The 24,957-nt window shown below is 35.9% G+C and overlaps 1 protein-coding gene across 4 annotated transcripts in view; it reads left to right on the top strand.

The window, feature by feature from the left end:
• Positions 1-24,957, top strand: part of SCAF8 (SR-related CTD associated factor 8) — a 166,714-nt gene that overhangs the window by 7,141 nt on the left and 134,616 nt on the right. For all 4 annotated transcript variants that reach the window (XM_068151492.1, XM_068151484.1, XM_068151502.1 and 1 more), the window contains exons 2-7: positions 13,513-13,596; positions 15,097-15,141; positions 17,232-17,393; positions 19,135-19,291; positions 20,299-20,429; positions 23,766-23,942. In XM_068151492.1, the coding sequence (XP_068007593.1) occupies positions 13,513-13,596; positions 15,097-15,141; positions 17,232-17,393; positions 19,135-19,291; positions 20,299-20,429; positions 23,766-23,942 (756 nt within the window). The remainder of the gene's footprint in view (positions 1-13,512; positions 13,597-15,096; positions 15,142-17,231; positions 17,394-19,134; positions 19,292-20,298; positions 20,430-23,765; positions 23,943-24,957) is intronic.

The following is a 24,957-nucleotide window of genomic DNA, read 5'->3' as shown; positions in this document are numbered from 1 at the left end:
TGACCTTCTTAGAGGACATAAAAGACACTCAGAAGGAAGAAAGTATTTGATAAAGCAGGTCTTAAAATATGTTCTAGACACTTGATTGCTTTAATGAGGATTTTTTAAAATTTTTTTCACTTAGGAAGAGGCCCACCTTTTTCTTCAGTAAACCTGATCCATCATTCTGCTTCTGGACAGCTACCAAGGGATTTATCCTGAGCAGCTGATTCAGTTTTGATTAGAGCCTGTGTTTCTGGCCTCAGCAACTGCTGACGTAACTCTCTTGTGAGGCTTAGGACAATGGTGCATAATTGTATGTTCACATGTGCACTGAGATTTCAGTGAGGTGTTTCAGAGATTTTCATGGATTACATATGTGTTTCTGTCCTTTCATTTTGTTGTTTCTTTGGAGCTCCTTCTCTGGAGTGTTTCTCTAGGAGTATTGGCAGCAGTGGCTGTCAAGCTAGATTTTTTTTCAACCTTATTCAGCAGCTTCTGTGCTGTAGGATACGTGTTCTTTAAGAGATAAAGAGGATCCTCAGCTATTGCTATACTAGTTCTTCTCCTGTTCTTGCCAGTTGTATTGACAAAAAGGAGATATTTCTAAAAGTAGAATTTAAAAATGAATTGTTAAAATTTGGAGGAAATATGAGGAAATTATTGCATTACCACTATCATGCTCTTGTCACATTTATCCCCACTATAAGTATATATTTCTTGTAGTAGCCTGCCCTTATGCTTTTGGCAAGTAAGCTAGCTACCATTTGTACAGAAATAGCAACTGTGGATGCAAAATAATAGATAATTTTCTTTCCACTTGTTTTTTTCAAGACTGACTACAAAGCTTACATGGTTTTAGTGGGTACAGTTCTTCATTGAATGAGATTTGGTTTTGTTATTTAAAAGTTCCAAATGAATAATAGTGGCTATATTTTATGCTAGTTTTGTGATTATACAAGCAGGTAGCCAGTGATCATTTTTCTGATACTTTGACATTCAGAAATATAATGCATGATATTATGAAATACATATGTGGATGGTAAGGCCTTATTGTGTTTTCTATTGATGGGTTTTGAGGATTGCCAAAGAGTGCTCTGGTTCCCATTTACGATGAAGGCACAAAGGATGTGTAAAAGCTGTGGGGCTGAGATCCCAGAGGCAGTAGTAGCAGGAAATGGTGTTTTGGGTGGATGGTGGCTGAGCAGTAAAACAGTGTAGGGTAGCAACAAACTGAGAGATTGAAGGTACCTGTTTATTCTGAAGTTTTGTCTATAATGTTAGCTTTAAAATACTGGAGTAAATACTCTTACAAACACTGATGACTGCTGCACAAGGTGTTTTATTCAAGGCAATAGACAGCTGTCTTACATGTTTGAATTGGCATTTAGAGTTTAAATAGACGTGCATTTGGGGGCGTAAGATATTTCAGAAGATCCATCTTCTTGTGTTGTTCAGCCTAGGGTTCAGTGCTTCCAAATACTCATTCATTTGGAGTTCAATGGTAAGGATTTCCTTGGGTTGTGTAGTGGGTTGAGAGAGAGAAGGCCCAGCTTTCTCTCCCCCACAAAGAAGGGAAAAAAACCCATGGCTGGCCCAGTCGGAGAAAGCAAAGGATATGCTATATTTACAAGGAAAAATGAAATGCAGGTTGTATATACACAATATATACAGTATTTCCAATATATATACAGAAATATACAGCAAAGAAAAAAAAATACAGGAACAAAACTCTCTCTTCCGGACAGAGGAGGGTTCCCCCCCTGTACCCCCCTCTCTCCTCCTACCTCCTTTTTTTCCCAAAAAGGGTTAGAGAGAGAAAAGGCAGTTATTAAGGAAGAAAATTCTTATTAGGTCTCCAAGTGCATGCAGGATTAATGCTTATCTGGTATTCAAGGTCAGAACTCCATCGAGTTTCCCAGAAGCAGACAAGCTGGAAAGGGAGAACAGAGAGGAACTGAGAAAAAATTCCAACTGCACTAAAACTTAAAGTTGCATTCTACCAATCTTCCAATGAAATCCGTTTAGAATATCTGAATGTTTTCAAAATATTCAGCCAGGGTGTCCCAGCGCTGTCCCTTTCTTAAAGGCACAGCCTCAAATGGTCACAGGTTGGCTGGTTTGTTTTTCTGTTACTTTTGCAAACTGATGTAGAATTGATTATGTGCATCCTTTGCTTTCCATCCCTATTATTTTATGGCACATTTTTTCTTTAAAGAATTACAAAAAACTGTGAATTTTTGCTCACTATGAAATTATTGATTTAAACATACTGGCCTCATGGCATGACTTTATGGAGCACTCTTGACTAATAATTTAGGAATAGTATGATAGATAAAAATACAGTTGTAATATTTCGATATTGCTGTGATTGGAGTTTTAAAAAGAGAAATAATTATACTTATAAATGTATTTGGATGTTCCAGAGGTTGAATCCAAAGAGCTTTCAATGTGTTAACCAGGTTGCTAGAAGCATATGGAAAGATCTGATTGTACTTAAGTCTTTCAGAATACCAAATCTGCTATACATACTAAGAAATGAAAACTGGTTTGTGTGAAAAGGAATAGGATATTCTCTGAATCTCCTCAAAATTACAACTTCAGATAACATTTTGGTCTTCATGTCTTGGTTATGAGATATGCAGTAGTAGCCACTGCTTTTTAATTATCTGAAAAGTGAAGTGGAATACTTAATAGGAAAGGAGAAATGTTTATATAATGATTATATTGGTTGGAGAAATCCAACCATGATTAAAAAAAATAAAATCATGAAGCTTCATTGTGAATGCACTGGATTTAAAACCACATCTAAGGAGAAAATATTTTGAAATCAGTACAGTGGGACAGCTTTTGTTATGAGCCCTAAAACTGGTTGGCAGAGAAAATGTGTGAGTCATTGGTTTTCATGAGGTTTAGGATTTGTCCCTGTATTTCATATCTCATAGTTGCAGAGGTGTGATTGTATTTCGACTTCTCCAAGATGTTTAATTTCATACTGCGCCATGCTTTACCAAACCATCATATTGTAAAAAGAAAATAGGCTGCTTCTCCAGTTCACAAGCTTGCTCCTATAAATCAATAGAAACTGAAATAATACCTGAAGCTGATCAATTCCCATGTTGGTGATCTAGAATTAGTTATAAAATAATGACAAAATATTAGTGATGGAAATAAGCCATATGGCAGGAACAATAAGAAAGTTGTAGAAAGTGAAATGCCCCTATTATATTCCTTTTTTCCTTATGTGATAAGTTTTCAGAGATCATCTAGATTTTCTGATCAATCTTTCCTTTCTCTTGTTGGGATCGTGGGTGTTGGTAAAGTGCCCAGTCTCGCCTAGCTATTGTATGTGGTCCAGGTGCTTCTAAACTTTTATTTTTCCTTTGCAGTGAACATCTTAAGTTACTATGAAGTGGGCAATTGTATTTTATGGCATGTGAAGGGCTAGGAGCAAATTAAGTATGTTGTAGAGACTATTCTCAACTAAACATCTGTTTCCTAGTTGCCTGCAATTCAGAAGACTATAGAGTCGAATCTAAGTGGTTTCTTTAAATTCTAGTTTTACAGTCAGAGGCTATTTGTACAAAGAAAACTGTACCAACAGTACTTAAAAGCTTTTTTTGAAAGTAGTCTTGAAGAGGAAATTGTAAATAGGCTGTAATATGCCTTTTGGCCTAAATATATGCAAACTAAAATGGAATTTTGTTGTTCCATCTCAAATTGTTCAGGTTTGGTAAATGTGAAAGTCATGATTAATACTGCTTTGTTAAAATGAAAGGGTTAGGAGGACTGAGCAAAAGCAGTGATAGTAACACCTGACTTCTCCATGAGCTGAAATGTGATGGGCTAGAAGGACTGCCGTATTACCTTTGCATGTTACTTCACTTCATTGCTTAAACACTCTGGATGAATATTCAGGTGTCCTCCTTAAACATAAACATATGTGAAGTGGCATTTAATACAGCTAATGAGTGGGGGGCAGGCTTTTTGTGTGAGTGTTCTTGATGGCTTTTAAATTTCTTTATAAATCATTTATGTGCAACAGTAATAGGAAGACACACGCTGGGATCTCAAGCATATTGACTATTACTTTTTGTTTATTAATTTAGATCACATCATAGACTTCAAGTGTTTGAAAACAATTGTATTAAGATATTTGCTGTTGAGTTCCATCCCTCTCTTGGTCTGTGGGTTGTGGTTTTGTTTTGTTTTTTTATGTTGGGTTTTGGCAACTCGTATTGTTTTGTTGATTATTGGAAGAAAAGAACTCTTTTGTGTTTTTCCTCCAAACTAAAATACTGTATACAGAATGGAGCAGCTGCCATTCTGGTCATACTACATGCACATATTTGGTATGTATTTTAACAGTTCTGTGCAGCACAGAAAGCAATAATACATTGATTGAGTTTAAATAGCAGTTCTCACTTGTATATCCTAGTCAGGATCCAGGAAAAATCCAGTGCTGCCTCCCTTGCACTGGGGGATGCACTCATGTGATTAAACTAACTCTTCCTAGAGATAATTTTCAGGAGCTTGTGTAAAATGCAACATGATTTAACTTTGTTGATTCTATGTGTTTTTTTTTAAAAAAGCAATAACTGACACAATACTCTTTTCTTGTTCTTTACAGTGTGGGGATATAAATATTTGGTAAGCAATTCAGTGACTATTTCTGTATATACAATTGGATTTGATTTATTTCAGTGCTATTGAAATGTGAAAGAAATTAACCTAATTTTTTAAGATGTATTGGGCTTGACTTCTAGTATTTATTTTGTCTTTTGCACATTGAAATTTTAGACATTTACTTTTGTAGACAATGTTTGGTTAGTGTTTTGACCTGGTAGAAGCCAGAGAATTAATATTATTTCAGTAGAGATGGCATAATTGGTATTCCTGAAACTACTTTGGCCCTATCTCAGAAATTAGTTTGAGTCCTAGAGTATCAATATGAAAATGTTTATTCCCTTAGTTGATGTAACAATGTAACAGTCAGCTGTATGACTATCTATTCCTGTGGATCACATGAAGCCAGAGGTGTTCTCAGCTTTCAAACCTTCTAATGACAAAATTAGACATAAATGAAAAATTACTTCCTAGCCGCTCTTTCCTTGCCTTTGTAAGATGTGACCAGAGGTGTGAAAAGGGATATGTTACTTATGAAACTGTATTTTAGTAAAGTTCTAATTTTTATTGAAGGTTTTGGTATAGAAACAACTGCCTGGCTCTCTTGCCTGTTGGAGATCGTGTTGAAAGAACTTGTATCTAAGTGCTGGGCTTTGTAGAAGCCTTCCGTGTAGTAATTTACTCTGTAAGCAACTGACCATCAACAGTGGTTGTAGTTTGTGTGTGCTGCCTGTGCTTTACTTGAGGAACTTTAGACCATAGCTTAATGTTATGTAGCATCTACTGCCTTGTAAAGTGCTGCTGTTCACAATAGAATAAACTTTTTGCTCCTGAAGAACACTCTTATTAACAGAATTAAAGAAAAAATAGAGAGCAGAAATTCATTGCTTTTATCTATAGCAGCAACTTGACCTTTTGACTTTCTCCTATTTCCAAAATGAAATTTATACAGCTCATTTAATCTTTAAGTAAGCCAGTGTTTTGTTGTTGGGGTTTGTTGATTCATTGGTTGCTTTTTTTGTTTGCTTTATTTTCCCTACACAATGTTTGGAAATAGGACTTGGTTTAGTAAAAATTATGGTGGAGAAAAGGAGTTTTAATAGTGCTGTGAAGCCTAGCTTACATGTACACTGGAATATTGCCTATTACCTAGCTTTTTAACACTCAACACCATTGCTTTTTACTGCACAAATTATGACATTGTCTTGTCAGATAGAAGAAAACACAAAGTTACTATAATTGGCTTTATTTGGCAGCCTGATCTGTTCTGGGAAATTAGCACTTAAATGTGCATTTCTGTAGTAAATCTATATAATTTGTTGCATTTGGAAGCTGCTGATTCTGAAGGAGATGTGTGAGGAAATACCATTTTTTTTCATTGTCAACAAATGCATACAATATCCCTATGAAGACAATTTCCCGTCTACTTACAGATAATTGATTGACTGCAATGGAGAGTGTGGTATATAAGACATGTTTGGTTTAGGATATGGTACTAAAAACAGAGACTTAAAGTTTTGTGGGTATGCATCAGTAATAATGTATTTTCTCCTATGTCTTAGCTTAGAAAAAAGGAGGAGGGGTGAGAAGCAAAAAAAAGGGGGGAGTGGGGAGGAGAAGACGAAAAATAACAGCATAAAGGTAGAAAGAACAGAAAGAATTTAAAAAGAGGGAACAAGAGAGAGACAGAGGAAAGCAGTACTGAAAGCAATGATCACTTCTTGGTGTAGGGTCCAAGAGGAAGTGTTTGCTCCTTGGTGATGTTCAGCCTAGAGGCATGGTTAGACAGGGAGCTTGAAACAGTTGCCAGGTCTCTGCTAATTAACATGATAGAAGCATGCATGCCTCTATCAAAGTTTTTTTGATTGCCCCTCGCATGATTACCAGATGTCGCCCAACTAATTATCAGTGCTCTTCTGGACACTTGAAATGGCCACATTGACTAGAGCTAGGTGAAGTTGACAAGAACATTCCAAGACTTGACAAGGCTTTGGATGTGGAGGGTGATAAGGGAATATATATGCAATTTCAGGAAATTCTGGAGGAATTGGTAAAGGAATCTGATATATTACAACAAGTGACAGAATAAGAGGAAACAGCCTCAAGTTACACCGGGGACCTTTAGACTGATTATTAGGAAAAAATTATTCACTGAAGGACTAGTTAAGTATTGGAAGAGGCTGCCCAGAGAAGAGAAGTGGTCACAATCCCTGGAAACGTACTAAAAACGTGTAGATGTGGCACTTGGGGACATTGTTTAGTGGTCAACAGTATTAGGTTAATGATTGGACTCTATGATCTTGGAGGTCTTTTCCAACCTTAATGATACTGTGATTTGATATTTTTATACAGGGTCTTCCCCTCTCATGAATCAGGTTTCCACCAGCACACCTTAGTCTGCTTGTTTCAAGTCCTTCCCTGAGAATTTCCCAATTCCCATTCCTGTAGACTTGGTTAACCACATAAGCTAATAAACTACACACTTTTTTTTTTTCACCTGCTTATGTCAATAAGTCATGTTATAAATGTTTCAATGTGACAGAAGGCCAAGGAGTTTGGAGATTGAAGCACAATTGGATAAAGTAGTATTCTGATTCTTGATTTCAATTGGTTAACTGTTATACACCCTACCAAAGAGACATGGGAAGGAATTACTGGTAGTTTTGTGGTGCAGGTTTGACCCTTTATGGCTCCTTGTTACATTTTTGTACAGTTGTGCTAGGATAAGAACTTGTAAAACAACAAAATTTACTTTTACAACTCAGTAATGGAATGAGTTTAGGAATAGTCTTATAACACTAGAGCAAAAATTTTTCCTTTGATCATCTTGAAGACTTTAAGTGCCATGTGTCTAATAAACTGTTATGTGCTTACATGGCCATTTGGCTGATAACTGATTCCAACTTTGCATGATCATTACCCTGGGAATTGCTTTCACTGAGGCAGATAGGATTTGGTGATGTGTATCTTTGGCACTTCAGGGGCAAAAGGAGTCCACAGTCTGATTTAAGACTTCCTTTTAAGGATTTCCTGTTATTCATACTTGGAATTTAATCAAACTTGCATACTTCTTTCAAAGGTCTATTGACTGACCCCCACCTAATTATCAAAATGGAGATGTGTGTAGGGCACAGCTTGATGGAATCTCCATACAGCAAAGCAGTAAACCAACTTCCCCCCTCCTCCCAGATTCACTGCAAATTGATCCGTTGTTTTCTTTGCCTATAAGTGAGTTGGGAAGATTGTTCATTTGTACTTTGTAGTTTTCAGTAGTGTTTGCAATGTGTTGGGATCTGAGCATGTTCAGTCATCTAGAATATTTGAAATAGGCAGTTCTTGTACACAGCTTGAGACAGGCTGTCTTGTCCACAGCTTTCTAGAACAAACTGGTAGACCATTAAATTTTCATTGATGCTACAAGCTAATGTTTACTACTGTTAAGTGTGCTGAGTTGAAAAATCGCTGGCACTTTTACAGTAACCTGAAATTATAGTCTTTATTTTTGCTATGCCTTTTTCTTCCAGAGGAGTACACAATTATTCCCAAAAGGTCATATGGGAAGCTTGTATTTAATGTTCTAACTTGATTATTTAACAGTTGGGGTTTTTTTACCCTAAAACCAAGCCAGCAGTTTGGAAATCATTTGTGTTACCAGTGACTTGTCTCTGATTGTTAGACTTCTTTCATGCATGAAATTCTGTAGAACTTTAGTCTTTGTTCCTTTTTAACATTTGTGTTCTTTGGAGGCCATTATTGTATTTTTTTTTCTTTAGCATCAGACATACCATTTCTTTCTGTCACTTGGTTAATTCTGTGTGTGTAAAATGCCATCTACCTTTAAAGATGGTATGCCTCACTTTTAGTTTTGAGTGATGTGCTATAGTTCGAAACCAGACAGTACGAAACAAAGGTTTGTATAATGCTGTACAGTTTTTGGTGTTTTTTTAATTAGGATTTAACCTTTCAGATTTATTTTTCAGTTGGTCTTAATGGAGCAGCATTCTCCCAGATGTTGTGCTTCTATTATGGTGACTTAGCTCAGGAAAGCCTTTTTGTCAAGAATGATCCATGCGTGAAAACACAGCTCTTCACAGCAGTGCTCTTTTCCAGGCAAATATCAGTAGACTCTTTATGCCTCTTAGATATTAGGGTAGCTGGGAGATGAATATTGGTTTTGTTTAGATTAGCATATTCTTCTTAATTTCTGATGCAAAATCAGTTACTAAATGAGAGGGAAAAATTAATTTATCAAACAAGTTCAGTGAGTTTTGAATTGGATTTTGATATGTATGTTACTAGCTGTTAATAGATATGCAGTGTTTGGAGAGAAATTTTTATTCTCTTAGAACACATATTAAAAAGAGACTCCAAACTGTGATGCTCTCTACAGCAGTGCATCAGATTTCAACAGCAACTTTCTGTGCTTTTTGGTTTTCCAGATAAGAAATGATGCAAATCCTTCCACTATGCACATCCTCCCTTTGTGAGACATCTTTGGTAAATGTCATTTAGTAGTCCAGGTGGACTATATCAGTGATTTTTTTCAGTGTGCTCATTAAGACTTTTGAAGAGAGACGGTAGACTGAGATGGGGCTTTTCCTTACAGTACCTGTGTGGAATTTTCTGTGTTCCTGCTAATTTTTCTCATGGGTAAAATATACAGTCTTTTCTGGTGCAAACATTGAACCTAACATCCTTTTTTTTCGTGATTATCCTTTCTGAACGCTTGTCAGAAATTCATGTTGCTTTTCCCGTCTCTTGAAGCTACAAGATTGAAATTGTTTAAGTGAGAATTCATGAATCACACCTGGTAGGTCTTTCATTTTTGAGTTCCATTCTAGCACTTCATTATTTTTCACACTGTGAGATTGTTCCTTACCTTTTTTATAAACACATTTGAAGAGGATTCTGGTATAGAATGTCTCCACATTTTTCCTCAGTTATTTTTCCCTGATTATTTTGATTTAACTAGATTGGAAGGTTGTCTGATTCCTTTAAATGCTTTCTGTCTTTAAAATCATCTATGCTAGATGAAAAAAAAACAACAAATTTTCATTACTAGAGAAGCAACAAAGCCTTACTTCTTTAGCCAGACTAGCAGTAGAGCAAATGAGTGAACTATTTGGTGGATAAGGATTTGGTAGATGGCACTATCCAAAGAGTTGCAGTCAATGGCTCAGTGTCCAAATGGACATCAGTAACAAGTGGTGGTACTTCAGAGGTCTGTATTGGGACTCATAGTATTTGATATCTTTATCAATTATATTGTGGGATTGTGTGTACTCTAAACAAGTTTGTAGACGACACCAAGATGACCAATGCAATTCATCTGCTTAAGGGACAGAATGCTGTCCAGGGGGATGTTGAGAAGCTTGATGAATGGGTCCATATAATAAAGTTCAAAAAGTGAGTGCAAGATTCTCCTGTGCCTGGACCAGGGCAATCACCAGCATCAATACAGGCTGGGAGATGAAAGAATTGAGAGCAGCCCTGCAGAGAAGGGCTTGGGGGTGTTGGTAGATGAAAGATCAGACACAAAACAGCAATGTGCTCCAAGAAAGCAAATCAAATTTTGGGTTGTATAAAAAGAAGCATGGCCATCAGGTTGAGGGTGGTGATTCTGCCCCTTGATTCAGCTCTTGTGAGACCCCTTTGGATACTGCATCTGGGGTACAGGATATTTGGGTTCCTAGCACAAGAAAGGCTGTGGACCTGTGGAGTGGATCCAGGGAAGGGCCACAGAAATTATCAGAGGGCTGAAGAGTGTCTCCTGTGAAGGAAGGCTGAGAGTTGAGGTCATTAAGACTGGGGAAGCAAAGGCCACATTTCTTAATTTTGTAAAGAAATTTAAATTTTTTTCAAAAGCTAAAAACAAGTGGTACACTACATGTTTCAAAATTGCCAGTAGGGATTTTACAATGGGCCCTCAGTTTCTCCTTATTACAAATGCTGCTGCTTGGGGCTTCTGCCATGTACTGATAGACCTAAATCACTAGTTTTCTAGGGGGATGTACTTCTCAAAATTATATGTATTTAGAAGAAATGAAAAGTTTCTTAGAGGCAATAAAGCAAAAATAAATCAGAAGATTAATATTTTAAAAAAAAAAAATTATTATAATTTTTTCTTAGTTTTCCCCACCTACTAAATTTGTAATTTTTTTCTTTAAATGGCAATTAAAACCTGGAGCATGTATAGCCATTGTCCAAAAAGCCTTTCTCTAATTAGTTTCCTTAATTGTGCTGGAGGTTTTTTTTCCTCTTTTCCTTTCTGCCCACCCCCACCTCCCCTTTTTTTTTTTGTTTTAATTTTATTTTCTGCTACCTGGAATAAAGTAATGAGATTCTAGTAACAACCTTTATTATCCTGTTGATTTTTGGTATTTTCTGCATATGTCATACTAAGATACCTGACTGCATGCAGCTGATGGTTCAGAACCAGTTGTGTACTACTATTTTGTGTTTCCCAGTACTGTGTTGTAGCATTCCTGATGCTTTGAGCTGGCCTGTTTTGATTTTTTCCCCCTGACCATTTCAAAACTGATGGACTGGTCAGGTGTGGTCCTGGCATATCTATGTGAGTCAGCAGTTCTGTCTCCTCATAGCTGTGTGTGTCATAGCTGAAGCAGCTCCTGCTGCTATCTCTTCTTGGACTGGCAAGGTGGCTTTTTGAATCTAGGTTGATTTCATGTTCTGTCATGTGACTGTGAATTGCTTTTACTAGTATTTTGGGCTTTGAGAGTGCTGAACAGGAATAGCCAAACCGACTGATCAGCCACTGCTTGAATGTAAGCAAAATATTTTTGTCTCTGCAGTGGCCCCAAAAATAGTTTAGCGGTCATTGTATATCATCCAGCAAAGGCAGTAGCCAAGATGAGTGATCCACAGTCTGGTAAATCACATGTGGGTAACATCAAGTTGGGCACTGAACTATGAGTAGAAGAAGAAGAAATTGATTGAAGAATCCTGTTGTTTTTTTTTTTTTCCTGCATCTCTCCTCCCTTTTCTCTCTGTGGTGGTAAAGAGCAATTTGATCTATTTGAGTTCTAGAAACTTACTGCTCTTTGTTGAATAAGAAGCACATTAGTAATTTGGAATATTTTGCAACGGCAGTTAACATTAGTAAGAAGGAGTTGTTTTAGAAGTGGGTATCTAGTTGTAAACTGATTGTAATGTCACTGTTCTAATGGAAATCCTTTCAGTCAGTCTGAGAAGACTGATATATATATATTTACTTGCGCAAACCAGGTTCCCCCCCCCCCCCAATTTGTCTTTTGACAGCTCTGAAAAGTTTTAGTTAAAACTGATTTAGCCAGGAAAGGATAGGAAAAAAGCATTTCATGTTTACAGGGAGAAGAATTCCTTGTCCTTTGGAAACTCAAGTATGATTGAAGAATATCCACATGTTAGTTTTAGAGTAATAAATTATTTTGATCAACTTGAGGGGCATGACTTAAAAAGGTTACTTAATCCTTTTTGGTGTTTGATCCTGCTTACTGTTGCATTTTACTTTGTTAAATGTAAACAATTCTCAATTACGTTTTTTGAGGTAGTAATTTGCTGAAAATTGAATTTATCTTGGAAAGTTAAAGATACTGTTAATATCATTATAGATATTAATCTTGTTCAATATTGTGTTGCTCACAATGGGTAGTATGAGAGGAGGGAGGTCTTTTGACTTTGCCTTTGTTCCAAAGACCATTTTATGGAAAAAACTCCCAATTCTTGCTGTCTTTAGGAAGGAATTTTAAAATTGTCTATGGATGGTCATTCCCATTATCAGGGCTCTGGTATTGACACATATAAACACATGCTTTGTAAACAGAAGTGCAATGGAAGTTAAGAATATCCTTAAAACTAGTTTGGCGTTTTGCATCTGGTCTTTTTCGATGTGAAAGCAAATACCAGGCAGTCCTTTGTCTATTAACACCTCCAGTTAAAGGAGAAAAGAGCAGCATTTTGTTTAAAGTCGTACCTTGCAAGGGGCTATCACAGCAAGTGAAACAATGGAGTCCAGACTTAATATGAAGGAAGCAGGTTTCTTTCAATTGTCAGTTGTCAGTCAATAGCTATGAAGTTTAAAGTACAGTTCTCACTATGTAGCAATCTTCTGATGAGTATCTGTCATGCTGGATTGCTTCAGCCAGGAGATGTAGGGGGAAAAAAAAAAAAGAATAGATTCATTACTGTATCCTCAGAGAAAACTGTTGCAAAACTCTCCTACTTGTGTACTGTGGCTTTTTTGGTGGTTAGATAGTAGTGACCGTTAAAAAGCTGTGTTACACTTGAGAACCTGTCTGGGTTTTTGCTTAAGCAATTGTAATACTTCTAACATACTATTTCTCTGAGTTAATGCAGAGAATGAAGGAAGTGTGCACTTTTTCCAAATTTGCTGTTTTAAGTAGCAAAATTGCTATGTACTTTGTCTCAGTGGGCTGGACTTCTTTGTTTAGTGGAAAATAAAAATGTTTGATTTAGCAGGCATATGATGAATACAGTAAAAATTTGGTTAAGCATCTGTTGTGCTTCCATGATGGTCATCAAATATATTAGCTTTTTTGCCCTAGAAAGAAAAAATAGTGAGAATTATTCTATTTGCATATTGTATGCATTTTCTTTATAACTTCTCCTGCACGTGTCTGCTGTATTTAGAGCCAGTAAACCAGTGACTGTTGCAAAGAAAACTTTGTTATCTTTCAGGCATGGATTTAATGTAAGATTTTGGATCTTAAATTGTATTTTATTGGGCTTTTTAATATTTTTCTTAATTGAGGATGCCTTTTTTGGTGTAATACATTCTTAAAATCCTATGAAAATTTTTCTTGTGGAAATATAATGCATTTTTATACTGCTTAAAATGGCAGAATACCTTTCTGAAAACTTGCTTTCGTGTTTGTTTTTTTTCGGCAGTTGTACTCGCTAAATGATTATAAGCCACCCATTTCTAAAGCTAAAATGACACAGATTACCAAGGCAGCAATCAAGGCTATAAAGGTAAGAAACTGGCTAATTTGTTTTGACTTTTTCATCTCTGTCAACTTAACTGAATAGCTTAAAGAATTTACTGAAAATCTTTCCATTTTCCTTGTTCTGTGTACAATTTCCAACTTATGATCAAATGTGGTAGTGATGGAGTTTTCAGGAATGCAACAGAAGGCTTAATTTTGATGTATGACTTTCATTTGCTAGTTGTCATACATGAGAGAGAATTGTACCAACTTGACTGCAGTCAGATCTTTCCTCAGTTTAAAAAAGAATCACTGGCATTGCTTGAGAACAGATGAATAAATATGAAACTACAAATGTCACCACCCCCAACCCTTTAAAAAATAAGATATGTGCCTTTGGATCCATAGAGTTCATTTTTATAAATTCTTACCTTTTCATGAGTGTTGTTCATGGCTTTTATTTTTGTTCTTGCTTTGGTACAAATTGTTCTTAAGTTTTAAAGACTTTAAAAGTTTTTAAAAGTTTTTTTAAAAGTTTTAAAGACTAATTAAAGACTTTTCTTTCCATAATGTAAAACTAATTGACAAACAGCAATGGAGCAGCAGAAAATAGCACTGAAAAATGATGGAAAGAAGTATGCCATTAACGTTAAGCGTTAAAACAAATGGAAGCTCAATAAAAGCTATAAGTGAAAAAGAGGACAGAATAAAAGCTAAAAAGCCATGAACTTACGCTTTTCCTACTTTCCTCTGCTGAGAATGCAGATACATTTTTGGATAATGAAATTTGTATTGGGATTTTCTGTAATTTGGAGAGAGAGCAGTTTGTTGACAGAAGAGTGAAATTCACTGGATTTCCTATATAAAAAACTGTAAATTAGAGTCTGTTGCAGTATAATGGAAATGCTAAAAACTTGTATTGAACATAATTAATAAACGATAATTTATTCTATAAATTGATAAATTTATAGGTAAGTTATTCTATAAATTGAATAAAATGTTTTATTGTGTATTTAACTTCTTATTTCAGTAGCAAAATAACTGTGTAGAGCAGTTATTGAGATAATGTATAGCCATTGTGATGATATATGAGGTTTATAAGAAATCCAACAAAATTAAAACAAAAAGTGTTTAGTAAATGTTATTGAGTCTTGATGTACTCATGTTATTAGGTTATTTAAGTGAACACTTGGAAAATAAACAAAAGTACTGAGAAGTGCTATGCATAGTATAGGGTAATGTTTTCAGTTGTATACAATGAAATAACAATACATTGTTGAAGGATTCATCTAATAAATAGGCTATATTAAAAGAAAAAAAAAATTCAATGTGAAACACCTTCAAAAGGCAATAAAGAGTGAGACTAGCTTTTTTCATATGCTCTTAAATGGTCCAAGGAAGACAGAGTACTCAGCTGTAGGTGTTGGATCGCTGGTTAGTCAAGCAAAGTTTCTAATTCTTGTTTTGCTATCAGTAATGCATGACTTGAACAAATATATGTATCTTTGGATTTTCTCCCTTATTGAAATACTATTTTATTTTCCAGTTCTACAAGCATGTTGTGCAGAGTGTTGAGAAATTCATTCAAAAGGTAAGTCAGTCATGGATATTTTGTGTTAACACTGAGAAATACTTCCTCGTATTAGATTATGGAGTATTGAAAACTATTGGCTTTTAGGTACACATATGGAACAACATTTTTATTACACCTCAGTTTATTTCAATTTTTAATCACATTGAATTTCTGCTACTAATCAGTAGCTGATGATGCAGAAAGGCAAATACTTTGTTCCTGTTTTCTTGTTATGCTGTGGTCTGAAGAACTATGGATACTGTCTTAATACGACTTCTCTATGTATTTATTTAATGTTAGAAGAGGCTGTCAGTGTAGCCCATGTGGTAAGCTTGATATATTTTCCCCAGTATTTAATGAAACATGAAAATTATTAATAACATCCAAGAGTAGGGTGTTACTGTATTAGAATAGAATTTCAGAAGATGAAAGTTCTGTTCTAGCCATTTGGTACCTTTCTGGAATCAGTCATTTCAAGTTGAAGCTTAAAACTACTGAATCTTCCATAAAATCTACCACAAACTTGTCCAGAGTGGTGTAAGTGCTCACTGCTTCAGCCATCATTCTCTGTTTATTTTTAAATATATATATTATGGTATTTTCCTTTTTTATTACCTATATTATTATATTAATTGCAATCCTTTTTTACTTTCTATATGTTGCATGTTTGGAAGTACCCCACATAGCATATTTACTGAGCCTTCTTACTAAATATCTGGTTTTACTAATTTCGGTGTTGTGAAGTCATAGACTTGTCTGTTCTGTATGCAGAATACTCTTTATCCTGGTTTCACTAAAATTTAAGTAGCTACAATGCATCAAAGTGATTTGCTGAAGATAGTGTATTATATGCAATTAGATTTCAATTTCATAGTTTTAATAATGTGCACATTTATTCTTAAAAGGATGCCACAGATGTGGCATACTTCAAAACACTGGACCACCAGCCTAAATAAATGCTTTATCAAGATTGAAAATGTTAGCAAATTACACTTTTGGAAACAGGAAGGTTGTATCTAGGCTATGATAAAATTAGTCTGAAGAGTTTGTTTGGTACTGTTAGAGATGATGAATTTAGTATGTTACATAATATGTTTATAGACAGTCTGGACCAGAGAGGGAATGGGTGTACTTTCCCATGTTTTCCATAGTACCTTGTGTGATAAGTGTATATAGCCAATATTCATGAAGGGAATCCATGCCATAGTATATTGTGGTAATGACTTCAGTGTATTTTTGTACCACTTTTCATTGTCTTAAAACTGGTTGCACTTGTCTGGTGCAATTACTTTGCAATTAAAGGCAAAAAAATAGCTTTAATTGTTAAGTAACAGGTTAGCAGGTATGCTTTATAAATACAAAAAAAGACTGTTTTGTAAATTATACAGGTTTTTCACAGTTTTAAAATTATCACTGGTACATTTTCAACCAAGCACATACCCATATAGAATAGAATACAATAAACCAGGTTGGAAGAGACCTTCAAGATCATTGTGTCCAAGCCATCAACCAATCCAACCCACCTAAACAACTAACCCATGGCACCAAGCACCCCATCAAGTCTCCTCCTGAAAACCTCTAATGACGGCGACTCCACCACCTCTATAAATATGTTCTTGTCCTGGCAAGAGTAGGATATGCCACATGCTACTTAGAACAATGTAAAATAAAGTAAACAAATGTTAACTTTAATGTTGACTACGATTGTAAAGAAGGACAAAAAGGTTTTGAATTATACTTACAGCTAGTCCTGATATACTGCTAAGAATTTGTTATGCTTTATGCTGTTAAAATAGGTGTGTGCATGTAAAAAGGGTATGTGGCTCATGTGCTGACGTTTACCGTATATAATCTCAAATGATTTTTTTAAATAAATTGATTTAAAACCATTTATATATTTGTAGAATACATAGATGTGATAATTTGAACATCAAAGGCTAGCAATTTTTGAGGGCATTTTGTTTTTCAGGATACTTGGTTAACTAGAGAACATACAAATGAGTTAAAATATTACCAAAAAATTGGAGAGGACTGCTCATATTTACTTTGCCATTCATGGGTTTTGGTGTTCTTCACATATGTACATTTTAAATTATTATTCTTTATAGTGCAAACCAGAATACAAGGTTCCTGGACTGTATGTCATTGACTCCATTGTGAGACAATCCCGGCATCAGTTTGGGCAAGAAAAGGATGTATTTGCTCCAAGATTCAGCAATAACATCATCAGCACTTTCCAAAACTTGTACCGTTGTCCTGGAGATGACAAGGTAAATCATTTACAGTGTTTTCCTAACTAAACAAGTTTTAGTATATTCTCTAGTAAGGATTTTTGATCTCATGTTTTGCTTGCTAGAGTAGATCTAATCATAGACTTACACATATGTATTTATTTTATTTACTTCGTAGGATTGTAGGAATATGGGAAGACACATCCAATTGGATTCATCAGAATTCTAGAAAGATTTTCAGGAAGACAGAATGGATTTGACTTAATGTATTTTGATGGGGAGAAAATTAAATGGGCCTTTGGTCAGACAGGGAGTTCAGTCAGTCTTTCACTGTCATCTTCACCTCTTCAGCGAGAAAATGGACAAGCACACTTTGTGTAGCGTGAAGGAATAAATAATTTTTCTTAGTAGCAGTATCTTCAGTGCCAACCAGTGTGTTGCATATGGATTCAGTATTACAGGAAAGTCTTTGTGCTGTGAAAGCAGTTACAGTTACGATGTATCTGACCCAGCAAAAAACTGTGCTGTTCAAGCTACCAAGGTTATGTCCATGTTTTCTAGTATTTTATGTTTGATGTGATTGAAAGTTGTAACAGAGAAACATATCAGTAGCATTTCATTTAAAGGCACAAAAACCGCCCTGCTGATTCCCCTGTCTGGGTCAGCCATGGAAAATGCAAGAGGGAGATAGATACTGAGGTGCAGAAATAGTTTATATTCCTGTTTTGGGTAGAAGAGGGATGGACTTGGCAGGGACTGCCTTGAAAAACAACTTCCAAAGAAGAAAAGCTTTCATACTGTAATACTGAATGGAAGCCTTCAGAGATTTCTTTAAAAGAACACTGAATTCTATATTGGATGAAGTGAAAATTCATCACTTCTCTATTAAATTTAAGGATCCGCTTGGAATTCTCTGCCAGCAGACATTTTTTTCCTTTGGTTTAAACGCTGTATGGTTAAGTACTCTCTGTTCATGTCTTATAGAATTTAAATAATTAAACCATCTTCATGACAGCAAATAAAAGATCCTATAAAGAACTTTTTGTTTTTCATAGTACAGCTCAACTTTTTTTTTTTTTCCTTTCAGATAAGTAAAGTGTCTTTTTTGCATCACATACACGACTGATCAAAACTAAGGGTAGAAGTGAATGTTAGGAAAGAAGAGATTAGTGAACAAATTTAAGTGGTGGAATACAAATATATTTGCAAGCAGAAAAACAAGTTAGATCTCATAGAATTGTATGAAATCTTGACTTTTATTCCTTCTCATGATCCACATTTTTAATATTGTAATGTAATTTAAAGAGGCAGGGAATCCAGTTTATATTCCTCACTTCAAGAGAGCTTGCAAAAAGCTGAGCTACTTTCCTAATCAAGTTATTTAGTAGTCTTACTAGTATAGGTCCATTTTTCAATGGACAGAAGTAATTTTGTTTCATAGGTAGATCAGAATTGCGTTAATATATGTTGACTTTAAAAGTTTAAGAGAGTATATACTTTAAAAAGTTACTTTAAAATAATTTATCTTCCATACCATCTTCCAAGAAAAAAGGCATAAAAGTGTAAGATAAGGTTATTGAGTTTTGGTGTACTGTATTTCATTTTCTGTTGAGAAGACTATCACAGTGTACATGGTGTGTCTTTACTGTTGCCTAGGCATCTTGCATAGTTCAGCCTCAGGTTCAAAGGTTAGACATTTTTGGTATGACCCAATGTAACTACTGTTTACAAGAAAGATAAGTATGACTAAGATATTTTGTTATCCTTTCTTCATTTTTAGAGTAAAATTGTTAGAGTGCTGAATTTATGGCAGAAGAATAACGTATTCAAGAGTGAAATTATTCAGCCCCTCTTGGATATGGCAGCAGGAATTCCTCCTCCAGTTGTGACCCCTGTCTTGCCCAGCACTACAGCTGCTATGAGCAACAATACACCAGGTAAACAACAATAGGTTAAAATCAGCTTTGGTACACTGGCTGTTAACATGCTGCAAAATCTCACAGTTAAAACAATTAAAATGAATGCTAGAAAGAGGTATGTTCTAGCCAGCATCCAGATCCAGAAAACAGCAAAGCCAGGAAAAAGACTCTTGTGTTTTCTTTCCAGTTGTTTATTGTATTTAGATTGAGTAACAGTGCCATAAGACCTAGTTTTGTACTTCAGAGTTAAAATCAGTAGATCACTGACAGAGTTTAAAAACACAGTGTAGAACTTAATGCAATCTTTGTAAATTAGCAGTGTCACATTTGAGAGAAATGATGCATCAGTATCTTTTTGATATCCGTAATATTGCATCATAACAGACAGTGGTCCTTCACTCACGCTGGCCAACAGGAAATAATTTTGAGGGAAAATGTTGACAGACTGCTAGCCTGGAGAAGAGAAAACTGAGGGGCATCTTATCAACACTTATAAATACTTAATGTGTGGGTGTCAAGAGGCTGGGGCCGGTCTCTTTTCAGTGGTGCCCACTGGCACGGCAAGAGGTAAAGGACACAGACTTGAACATAGGAAGTTCCATCTAAATATGAAGGGGAGTGTCTTTGCTTTGAGGGTGGTAGAGCACTGGAACAGGCTTACCAGAGAGGTGGTGGATCTCTGTCTCTGGAGTCATTCAGGACCCTCATGGATGTCATTCTGTGCACCCTGCTGTAGGTGTACCTGCTCTGGTGGGGGGAGTTGAACTGGATCATATGCAGAGGTCCCTTTTAGCCCCTATAATTCTGTGATTCTGCTTTGATGTCCTAGAAAGATTGTAGTATCATTACAAATTTGTAATCCCCAAACCTTTACTGTAGAAAATAAACAGGAATATTCATATCTGGTTTATAATTTATTTTTACAGCAAGTCTTTGTGGTGTTTTGGGGTTTTTTTTCTTCTCTAACACTGTTTTTAAGTCTGTGTGTTAAAATATTTCAACTTACTGGATTTTGTCTGTTTTAGGAACACCTGTGACACCAGTTACTCCAGCCAATGTGGTACAGAGTTTGCCAGATCCTTGGGTATCTCAGATTGCTAATACAGATACCCTTGCTGCTGTTGCACAGATTTTACAGAGTCCTCAAGGCCAGCAGGTAACTATTTTGTAGTACGCTGTTTGATACCTTAGGTCTTTAAGGTGCACTTAAGGAATACTGCTTTCATCAGTATCTCATAGTTTTATGTCTGGCATCAAATGTTAACTGCCCCTCAAAGGTTCTTCATCACAAGCTCTAGATAAGCTAAAACTGCCTGTTACCTTTTGTAACGAGCACTGTGGGTTCTCTGAAAGTGTCACATGATGTAAATTCATGTAAGATGTTTTGTAATACATACTTTTCTAGACAGTAAAGCAGCATTGAGATTTCATGGATGGAGCAAGAAAATGAAATGCAAATTGAAGCTTATTGTCCTGCGTGATACCCCAAGAAGCTAAACATTGTACAGAACAATAATAATGGGAATGTACTCATTCTGGAAGTGCATTGTGATGATTCTTTCCATCAGCAAAATTCAGTTTTTATTTTGCAGCATGGAAAAATAAGGTCTTAGGAATGACTGTGTTCCTCAGTTTCTATTTTCTCAGCTCCAAGAAAGTGCAGCATATGTTGAATTGCTTGTCCTCTTAACCCTCAGCCATGTACATTGAGTGAACCTGAACTACTTTCTGTAAAAATCTAGATAATTTTTTAGTTTATGCTAGAACTCTGACACAAACATAACTTTAGCATTATTATTTTTATTTGGACTGAGGAATAGGATGCTCTACCTGCTGGACTATTAAACAACAATCCCATGTGTGTGAATGAGAAGGAGTCACCAGTGAGCTGTTGTAAAGCCCTGATGCTGACAATAACAACTTAGTGAGATTGTTTTGCAGTGTTAAGCTAAGCAGATTTGTTTGTAGCGCTCATAAATTAAGCAAAAGGAATATTTTTTATCTGATTACACTAGAAAAAATTGATGGGTTTTTGAAAAACAGAGCAAAACAAGTTTGTGGGATGCTTTATGAAATGCAAAGTTTAGGTAGCGGAATTGCTCTTAAACAAGGAAGTAAAGTGAAGTGAGAATGGGAAGTATGTGGAAAGTCAGTAAGATAATGTTAAAGATCATTACCTAGACAGTGTTAAAAAAAACCAAACCAAACCAAAACTTATGAAGACGAGAAGGGAGTTTTAAAGCCAGATCCCAAAGAAATAGTATTTGAATATTTAGCTCAAAATGGTAAAATAAGGAACAATGGATTTTGAGCGAGGAAAAAGATGGTCTTAAGCAGAAGTGTGGAGACAGACTGGGTGTGTAATAAATATGTGTATGCAGATTTCTAGGATTGGTAGATGAACTGCAACATTTGATTCTATCCTCATTTTTCTTCCTGTTCTTCAAGCAAAGCAACTACATGCTCACCCACCCCACTCCACCAAGTTCCAATATTTTTGATTTTGTCGTAAGATAGTGTTTTGTAGGTGAGAATGCATGCAGACAGTTGAGTCTAGACATAGGAGAGGGCTGATTAAGAAAGATGTGGTCAACAAGAATGTGAAAACAGCTAGAATGACAACCCATAGGATTTTCCCATGCTAAGGCTTCCATCTCTGCTTCTTCAGTTTGGATTCCTTTTTACTCAGAGCACTGCATGAGGTGGATCAGCCATGTTTGCTCGTCTTTTGTGGGTCAGACAAGAATGAGGGAGGGAACTTTTCAGCTTTGCCTGTTGCAGTAATCAGTGAAAGGTCTTGGTGAGGTAGAACGATACTTGAAGCATTTTCAGACTGCTGTACAAGGAGTCTATATAACTGTTTTGAAAGAATAGAGAGAGTTGTTTCATATTACCAAAAAAACCATCTTGAGAAAGGATCCTCCATTCTTGATGAATTGTGGAAAAGGTGATCAATCTAATCAGCTTATGTAGGGTGAGGCCTAGTAAGAAGGGAAGGATTGAACCCTATAAGAGTTCAGTGGTGAACCCCATGAGGAGGTGCAATATGAACATAAAGATCATGAGGGATTTAGGTCAGCACAATTTTAACTACCTGGATTTGCTCAGCCTTTTTGCCTGAAGGTAACACTCCAGGGGTTTACTTAATGGAAGGTCAAAGAACTGCTTCCTCTAATTAGGTAGTACTTCAAGAAGCCTTCTTTATGTAGGGGTAATATTTTTTTTCTTCTCTGTTCAGGTAAATCTGTACAATTCTGTGGAAGCATCTCTCATTAGCTGATTAATATATCCGCACATGAAAAAGCCTTTTACTTGCTCATTGGGACAGTTCATTTAAAAATATACAAATAGGCAGTTTAAGCAAGGAAAAAAGATACTTCGGCAGTGGGGTTGTACATTTGTTCTAAAAAAAATATGGAAGATACTATATTTTTCTTTGTTTTCCTCCAAATCTGGAGGAGGAGACAGACTCTTAGGGGTATCCTGAAACACTGATAGAATGCCTCATATCCAGTCACTACACTTTTGAAAGTTCTTCTCTCATAATACTTAGTAGTCATTCCACTATAATCCTAGACCTTTCCTGAGTTGCAGAGCGGAGTTGTTTAAATAAACAAGTCAAACCACTTCACCACTCTGCAAAGCTATTTTTCAGTAATATTTGAAACACTCAGCACTATTTTAAAATAACATTATTTTTAACACCTACCCTGTGGCTTTACCCATACTTTGTTTTTACTGTAATGTACTTTGTTTTTACTCTTATTTGTTGCCCCAGAGCTGCTGCCTCTGGTTCAACAGTGCGTCTAGGAAATTTTTATCCTCAGATAGTGCTATACAGAGCTTAGAGTCTGTGCGATTGCTGGCAATGAAGTTACATTCCTAGTTCCTGGTTGATTTGCTTTTTATCTTAACATAGCAAGGGAGTTGCATTCTATAAGTGCAAACTTGAATTTGAGCACGAGAGTTTCCTGGTAACTCTAGTGCCAAGTGTTCAAGATACATGTTGTATCATCCAGAACGACAGTTTGCAACTGTGTAATCTTCTCTACACAAATGTTAAAGCATATAGGTTTTCCTCATATAGGTGAACCTTTAGGAAGCTGCAGTAGGCTAAAAGATTTTATTCAGGTCAAGAGGAATCAAACCGGTGAAACAGAAGAGGGGAAACCCTAGAAAGCAGGGAATTGTGAGTGGTGACTGGTCATCATACAACCTGTCAGAGCAAGGTTTTATGATGGAGGAAGAAGTGTCTACATATCTTACCAGGCACATCAAACAAATTAGGTAGTAAGTGGGAATAAAACTTCCTGTAAATGAAAGCAAATTAAGGTGTCATGATAGCATAGGCTAGATGATGCTGTATTCCTGACTGACTTTGTGGTTTATTTTCAGTGGAAAGGGAAAGACTAGTTTTGTTGTTTATTTTTGTTTGTTTTCTTTCTGTTTCTTTTTTTCTGAATTAATTCATTTACTATCTTTTCTCTCTTAGCTTCAGCAGTTGATACAGACACTGCAGATACAGCAGCAGAAACCTCAGCCTTCCCTGCTTCAGGCGCTGGATGCTGGTCTTGTCGTTCAGTTGCAGGCTCTCACAGCACAACTTACAGCTGCAGCTGCCGCTGCTAACACACTTAATCCACTGGAACAGAGTGTCTCTTTTAATAAGGTAGAAGTAGAATAGTAGAAGTTTGAAGACATTTTCATTCTTACAGTAGATGTGAGTCTTCTTTTGGATTTTAAGGTTTGACTTGAGAAGTTTAAAAAATACATGAATGTACTATAAAGCCCTTAAGCCTATGTTTTATTTTCTTCCTTCACCCTTTGTAATGCAGCCTTGAGAATTGAGTATGTTTGGTATTTCCCATTCCTGTGTTTATGATGTGGGATAGGAAGATATTTATTACCAAATTAATTAAAGGGAAACACACAGATATGTATATACATGGCTTGTGAGTGGATAATCTCTCTAGGGTTGTCCTGAAGTGAATAAAGAATAGCAAAATCAGAGAAGCAAAAAATGTGGATGTGGTGGTTTTGGTTTGTTGGTTTTGTTTGTTTGTTTTTCCTAAACCAGATAAATTCTTTTTTGGGCAGGTAGCTGCTCAGAACTTTAGAAGTGCTGAGTTTAAAGTGTTAAGACAATTCATCTTACACTAAATACTGGAGAAAAAAAAAATTACTTGTATCACAATTGTAACCATCAGTTCGAGCAGGATATAATCACAGGGAATGAATGCACCAGTTAATAGGGACTGCCTTAATGTGTATGCAAAAACTAATGAAGAATACAATGTTGTATTGTGTTTTTGTTTTAACAGGTTTCAATTCCAGCATTTATATGGATAGGTGTACTTGTAGCTGTAGCTGTCCTGAATATTGGACAACTTGTTTCAAATTGAAGGAACAGGCATTCTGATAAGATGTTTATATGCCTTGAGAGGGTTCTAGTGCTCCTTTAGTTGGTTTATGCCAGTGATAGTATACAGGAGTCTTGTTGTCATGGAAGTTGTCAGCAAAGTGAGTGTACATGATTGTGATTTCTGGGGCTTTGAAGGTAAGTGTTGTGGAAGGAATTCTCGTGGCAGCATGATAGTTTACAAGCTTTCAGTAGGTTCTGAGGTGTTGATCCATTTTTGTAAGCTGTGGAAGAGTTGTGTTTATAGTATGTGATCTGTACCTCA

Source organism: Melanerpes formicivorus, unplaced genomic scaffold, assembly GCF_026170545.1.
Source record: "Melanerpes formicivorus ecotype bairdi unplaced genomic scaffold, bMelFor1.0.p_v2 SCAF_2, whole genome shotgun sequence".
In the NCBI taxonomy this organism is placed as follows: domain Eukaryota; kingdom Metazoa; phylum Chordata; class Aves; order Piciformes; family Picidae; genus Melanerpes; species Melanerpes formicivorus.
This window is presented reverse-complemented; position numbering and strand designations above follow the sequence as displayed.